The sequence below is a fragment of the Dreissena polymorpha genome, chromosome 11 (assembly GCF_020536995.1).
Source record: "Dreissena polymorpha isolate Duluth1 chromosome 11, UMN_Dpol_1.0, whole genome shotgun sequence".
Taxonomy (NCBI): Eukaryota; Metazoa; Mollusca; class Bivalvia; order Myida; family Dreissenidae; genus Dreissena; species Dreissena polymorpha.
The window spans coordinates 43,933,876-43,941,328 of record NC_068365.1 but is presented as its reverse complement, the minus strand read 5'-3'; the positions used below and the strand labels follow the sequence as shown (position 1 = coordinate 43,941,328).

Here is a 7,453-nt window from a genome sequence, read left to right as displayed (position 1 = left end):
AGTATAGCTCACCAACATTTACAATTCATTCTGTATAGCTCACCAACATTTACCAGATATCCTGCATAGCTCACCAACATTAACCTGCATAGTAGTGTAAATAATTTATCTAATTCCAAAGAAAACCTTATTTATTTATTTTTACTGTACTTTATTATATTAAAGTCTTATTGTCAGTGGCAGGTCAATTTTCTTAACTAAAAATATGTAGAAATATTGAACACAATCGGCAGTGCCAAACGGAAGTATTGACAGATTTGTCTGTGCAATCCAGTTTGGAGCTACGCTGGACATGTATGGCACAAGACCCATATTTGCAGGACCTGACAGTTTCCTGTTTGCAGGACTGACAGTTAATTAAACTTCTTAATTACTAGATACACAAACAGCTCTATAATTAATAGGTTTGTAAACTATGTATGTAAAGTTTCATTTCACTGTTAACAATATCACAATTAATCTAAGACTTTTAACAGAAAACTATCCAAGCCAATAAGTATATTTAAATATTTTATTCTCAACCAATACATCATTTACAATGTACACCAAAAAAACTTCAAAATACACACAATTTCAACAGAGCTGTTATAATTGATCTTGTAGTATATAATAGCAACACAAAAACTGCTTTCCATCTTTGTGTTACTGCATGAAGAAAACTTAAAGGCTTAATCTAACCTACATCTCCACTTTTTTTATAGTAGTCAAAGTTTTTAATTCGCTCAAAATTCAAAATACATCAATAGTCTTCACACTAGGGGTATTATTGATTGAAAGTCAGCTCAAAATTCAAAAGTAACAAAGCTCAACAAGTTTATTCTTTACAAGGTTTCTGTGAACTCAACATTTAAAGATTCCTTCCAGATGGTCGTATTACAAATTTAAAGGTCATCTCAACATTTCAATGCACTAACACTCTCCAGTCAACGAGATAATTACAAGCTGGCAGTCTTGGCAAGTCCCTGCAGAGTCTTGATGCAGGACTGCAGGGTTTCTTTCTGCTGCTGGGGGGTGATGGCAGACTTAACGCCATCCACAATCCAGTTCACCATGATCTGCTGCTCAAACTTGCGCTCTGCTGCCTCGCGCGCTGCCTGGTAGTCCTGAAGGGCACAAACAAGTGTTAGGAAGGTGAGTCTTGCTCTGGGACAACAGGGCTTAATGCATGAGTGTAATGTGTAAGGCAGAAACAAGTGTCTAGACAGTATGTGTCTTGGTCTGGGACAACGGGGCTTAATGCATGAGTGTTAAGTGTAAGGCTGAAACAAGTGTCTAGACAGTACGTGTCTTGGTCTGGGACAACAGGGCTTCATGCATGAGTGTAAAGTGTAAGGCGGAAACAAGTGTCTAGACAGTATGTGTCTTTGTCTGGGACAACAGGGCTTAAGGCATGAGTGTAAAGTGTAAGGCGGAAACAAGTGTCTAGACAGTATGTGTCTTGGTCTGGGACAACAGGGCTTAATGCATGAGTGTAAAGTGTAAGGCGGTAACAAGTGTCTAGACAGTATGTGTCTTGGTCTGGGACAACAGGGCTTAAGGCATGAGTGTAAAGTGTAAGGCGGAAACAAGTGTCTAGACAGTATGTGTCTTGGTCTGGGACAACAGGGCTTAATGCATGAGTGTAAAGTGTAAGGCGGAAACAAGTGTCTAGACAGTATGTGTCTTGTTCTGGGACAACAGGGCTTTAGGCATGAGTGTAAGGCGGAAACAAGTGTCTAGACAGTATGTGTCTTGGTCTGGGACAACAGGGCTTAATGCATGAGTGTAAAGTGTACGGCTGAAACAAGTGTCTAGACAGTATGTGTCTTGGTCTGGGACAACAGGGCTTAATGCATGAGTGTAAAGTGTAAGGTGGAAACAAGTGTCTAGACAGTGTGTGTCTTTGTCTGGGACAACAGGGCTTAATGCATGAGTGTAAAGTGTAAGGCGGAAACAAGTGTCTAGACAGTATGTGTCTTGGTCTGGGACAACAGGGCTTAAGGCATGAGTGTAAGGCGGAAACAAGTGTCTAGACAATATGTGTCTTGCTTTGGGACAACGGGGCTTAATGCATGAGTGTAAAGTGTAAGGCGGAAACAAGTGTCTAGACAATATGTGTCTTGCTTTGGGACAATGGGGCTTAATGCATGAGTGTAAAGTGTAAGGCAGAAACAAGTGTCTAGACAATATGTGTCTTGCTTTGGGACAACTGGGCTTAATGCATGAGTGTAAAGTGTAAGGAGGAAACAAGTGTCTAGACAATATGTGTCATGCTTTGGGACAACGGGGCTTAATGCATGAGTGTAAAGTGTAAGGCGGAAACATGTGTCTAGACAATATGTGTCTTGCTTTGGGACAACGGGGCTTAATGCATGAGTGTAAAGTGTAAGGCGGAAACAAGTGTCTAGACAGTATGTGTCTTGGTCTGGGACAACAGGGCTTAAGGCATGAGTGTAAGGCGGAAACAAGTGTCTAGACAATATGTGTCTTGCTTTGGGACAACGGGGCTTTATGCATGAGTGTAAAGTGTGAGGCGGAAACAAGTGTCTAGACAATATGTGTCTTGCTTTGGGACAATGGGGCTTAATGCATGAGTGTAAAGTGTAAGGCAGAAACAAGTGTCTAGACAATATGTGTCTTGCTTTGGGACAACTGGGCTTAATGCATGAGAGTAAAGTGTAAGGAGGAAACAAGTGTCTAGACAATATGTGTCTTGCTTTGGGACAACGGGGCTTAATGCATGAGTGTAAAGTGTAAGGCGGACACATGTGTCTAGACAATATGTGTCTTGCTTTGGGACAACGGGGCTTAATGCATGAGTGTAAAGTGTAAGGCGGAAACAAGTGTCTAGACAGTATGTGTCTTGGTCTGGGAAAACAGGGCTTAATGCATGAGTGTAAAGTGTAAGGCGGAAACAAGTGTCTAGACAGTATGTGTCTTGCTTTGGGATAACGGGGCTTAATGCATGAGTGGTAAGTGTAAGGCGGAAACAAGTGTCTAGACAGTGTGTCTTGCTCTGAGACAACGGTGCTTAATGCATAAGTGCAAAGTGTAAGGCGGAAACAAGTGTCTAGACAGTGTGTCTTTCCCTGGGACAACGGGGCTTAATGCATGAGTGTAAAGTGTAAGGCGGAAACAAGTGTCTAGACAGTATGTGTCTTGGTCTGGGACAACAGGGCTTAAGGCATGAGTGTAAGGCAGAAACAAGTGTCTAGACAATATGTGTCTTGCTTTGGGACAACGGGGCTTAATGCATGAGTGTAAAGTGTAAGGCGGAAACAAGTGTCTAGACAATATGTGTCTTGCTTTGGGACAATGGGGCTTAATGCATGAGTGTAAAGTGTAAGGCAGAAACAAGTGTCTAGACAATATGTGTCTTGCTTTGGGACAACTGGGCTTAATGCATGAGTGTAAAGTGTAAGGAGGAAACAAGTGTCTAGACAATATGTGTCTTGCTTTGGGACAACGGGGCTTAATGCATGAGTGTCAAGTGTAAGGCGGAAACATGTGTCTAGACAATATGTGTCTTGCTTTGGGACAACGGGGCTTAATGCATGAGTGTAAAGTGTAAGGCGGAAACAAGTGTCTAGACAGTATGTGTCTTGGTCTGGGACAACAGGGCTTAAGGCATGAGTGTAAGGCGGAAACAAGTGTCTAGACAATATGTGTCTTGCTTTGGGACAACGGGGCTTTATGCATGAGTGTAAAGTGTGAGGCGGAAACAAGTGTCTAGACAATATGTGTCTTGCTTTGGGACAATGGGGCTTAATGCATGAGTGTAAAGTGTAAGGCAGAAACAAGTGTCTAGACAATATGTGTCTTGCTTTGGGACAACTGGGCTTAATGCATGAGAGTAAAGTGTAAGGAGGAAACAAGTGTCTAGACAATATGTGTCTTGCTTTGGGACAACGGGGCTTAATGCATGAGTGTAAAGTGTAAGGCGGACACATGTGTCTAGACAATATGTGTCTTGCTTTGGGACAACGGGGCTTAATGCATGAGTGTAAAGTGTAAGGCGGAAACAAGTGTCTAGACAGTATGTGTCTTGGTCTGGGAAAACAGGGCTTAATGCATGAGTGTAAAGTGTAAGGCGGAAACAAGTGTCTAGACAGTATGTGTCTTGCTTTGGGATAACGGGGCTTAATGCATGAGTGGTAAGTGTAAGGCGGAAACAAGTGTCTAGACAGTGTGTCTTGCTCTGAGACAACGGTGCTTAATGCATAAGTGTAAAGTGTAAGGCGGAAACAAGTGTCTAGACAGTGTGTCTTTCCCTGGGACAACGGGGCTTAATGCATGAGTGTAAAGTGTAAGGCGGAAACAAGTGTCTAGACAGTATGTGTCTTGGTCTGGGACAACAGGGCTTAAGGCATGAGTGTAAGGCGGAAACAAGTGTCTAGACAATATGTGTCTTGCTTTGGGACAACGGGGCTTAATGCATGAGTGTAAAGTGTAAGGCGGAAACAAGTGTCTAGACAATATGTGTCTTGCTTTGGGACAATGGGGCTTAATGCATGAGTGTAAAGTGTAAGGCAGAAACAAGTGTCTAGACAATATGTGTCTTGCTTTGGGACAACTGGGCTTAATGCATGAGTGTAAAGTGTAAGGAGGAAACAAGTGTCTAGACAATATGTGTCTTGCTTTGGGACAACGGGGCTTAATGCATGAGTGTAAAGTGTAAGGCGGAAACATGTGTCTAGACAATATGTGTCTTGCTTTGGGACAACGGGGCTTAATGCATGAGTGTAAAGTGTAAGGCGGAAACAAGTGTCTAGACAGTATGTGTCTTGGTCTGGGACAACAGGGCTTAAGGCATGAGTGTAAGGCGGAAACAAGTGTCTAGACAATATGTGTCTTGCTTTGGGACAACGGGGCTTTATGCATGAGTGTAAAGTGTGAGGCGGAAACAAGTGTCTAGACAGTGTGTCTTGCTTTCAGACAAAGGGGCTTAATGCATAAGTGTTAAGTGTAAGGCTGAAACAAGTGTCTAGACAGTGTGTCTTGCTCTGGGACAACGGGGCTTCATGCATAAGTGTAAAGTGTAAGGCGGAAACAAGTGTCTAGACAGTGTGTCTTGCTCTGAGACAACGGGGCTTAATGCATAAGTGTTAAGTGTAAGGCATAAACAAGTGACCAGACAGTGTGTCTTGCTCTGGGACAACGGGGCTTTATGCATAAGTGTTGAGTGTAAGGCGGAAACAAGTGTCTAGACAGTGTGTCTTGCCCTGGGACAACGGGGCTTGATGCACAAGTGTTAAGTGTAAGGCTGAAACAAGTGTCTAGACAATGTGTCTTGCTCTGGGACAACGGGGCTTAATGCATAAGTGTAAAGTGTAAGGCGGAAACAAGTGTCTAGACAGTGTGTCTTGCTCTGGGACAACGGGGCTTAATGATGAGTAACAAGAGCTGTGTTTGTGAAACACAATGACCCCTACTGCGCAGCTTTGAAGCCATTTATTTGACCTTGAAGGATAACCTTGACCTTTCACCACTCAAAATGGGCCGCTATATGAGATACACATGCATGTAATCTAGTTGCTATCTTCAATATTGCGAAAGTGTACATTAAATTAGCGATTTTGACCCATATATTTGTCCTTGAAGGATGACCTTGACCTTTCACCACTCAAAATGTGCAGCTCTATGAGATACACATGCATGTAAAATATTAAGTTGCTATCTTCAATATTGCAAAAGTTATCGCAAATGTTAAAGTTTGCACCAACAAACACACAAACCAACCAACAGACAGGGCAAAAACAGGGGGGGGAGGATTCTGGGGTGGGGCGTGGGGGGATGGTTTGGGTGGAGTCTAGAGCTGCAACGATTCACCAAAAGCTCGATTCGATTTCAGAGAGTCGGATACTGATTGTTTCGATTCGATTCATCTTTCAACCTACTTTTATCAAATATTCACTCTTCTGCCTCAAAATAAACATTTCTGTTAAAATGTGTTGCATACCTAGATATCTTGGGCATGTGTGTGTTTGTTAGATAAAGTTTGGTTTGTTCAACAGTGTTTTGAAAACTTTAAAGTCGGTTAAATTAACATTTGTAAGAAATATTTAGCAAGAAACTGACAATTTTCTGACAAACTATGTCAATATTTGAATAAAACACATAACAAATTAGTAAATTATAAACTCAATATTAATATCAATAAACTTCTGACTAGAAGATTGTGTTGACTACACAATAATATAACTTGTAACTAATAAAGTGCAAAAGTTATGACCAATGTTAAAGTTTTTGGACAGATTAAAGGTCAGAATGACAGACAGACAGGCAAAATACACTATACCCCTGATTTATCTATCCAGGGGCATAAAAAGTGTAGGAAAGAGACATTTGTCTAGACAGCAAAATGTGTCTCGCTCTGGGAAAACAGGGCTTAATGCTTGAGCGTAATGTCATGCCAGATAAGCCTGCGCACAGGACAATACATTCCCTTGTAATGGTACAGTTATGTTTAAAGGAAGTCTCTTTTAAATGAAAATCCAGGGAAAGTGCTGTCCCTAATTAGACTATGTGGACTGCACTCGCTAATCTGGGATGATTAGGCCCATTTTTCCTAGGAAGTGGCTCAATTTGGCCATGAGTGGGATAAATTTGCAGCAAGTCAGTTATACAAGTCACAATTTCTATTTAGGGTGAATAATCTTATAACAGAATGGTCATTCTGGTCATTCCTGATCATTCTGTGTCATTTCTATCCAAGTCGTGAAAAAAGATGCATCAGTACAAATTCCAACATAATTTGCAAGATGCTACGAATGAACATTTAACCAGTCTTTTCATACAAGTAGTGTAAAACCTACCTGTGACAATCACATCTCAACTAAAGCCTTCCACAAACCTGGTCCAGTATAGTTTGTTATTACAAAATTATCTGAACCCATTTAAACCGTAGATTGTTTACATGGGAGATGTGGCATTCAGTTCATATTATTGATACTATTGATATTAACTCTTTCCTACTCAAAAGCATAGTAAAAATGGCTATGTGCAAACAGCATAAAACAGGGCTTTTCATCGGGAAATTGGGAAGAGGCCCCAGCCTTTCAAACTGGGAATTTCATGCGCGATAACTGCTCATTTTGGGAAGACAGTGTTTTTAAAAGTTTTTGAAACAGGGTCTTTTTCATTGTGCAGAAATATTAAAAGACACAATGTGGTGCATTCTTAATCATATTAGTGCTCATTGCTTTCAATTTGGGAGATGCCCAATATGTCTCAGTAAAAAAAAAATTTTTTTTTTTACAATTTGGGAAATTCCTCTATCAATTTTGGGAAAAAATGACCTTATTTTCGATTGGGAAGGGGCCGAATGTTGGCCCCTGTTATATAAGGGTGAAAAGCCTTGTAAAACCAGAACAGCCTGCGAAGTCTGTTAAGGTTTTATGCTGTTTGCTGCTCATCAGTTTATAAGGGTTGGAAATGAAGCCTTTAAAACTTGAATGTAGTAAGAAAGGTCTTT

General features: G+C 41.1%; 1 protein-coding gene across 1 annotated transcript in view; it reads right to left on the bottom strand.

Annotated features, from left to right (window-relative positions):
- Positions 1–497: 497 nt before the first annotated feature.
- Positions 498–7,453, bottom strand: part of LOC127850025 (ATP synthase subunit b, mitochondrial-like) — a 51,019-nt gene continuing 44,063 nt past the window's right edge. The window contains exon 8 of the mRNA XM_052382765.1: positions 498–1,103. Coding sequence (XP_052238725.1) covers positions 936–1,103 — 168 coding nt within the window. The 3' untranslated portion in view covers positions 498–935. The remainder of the gene's footprint in view (positions 1,104–7,453) is intronic.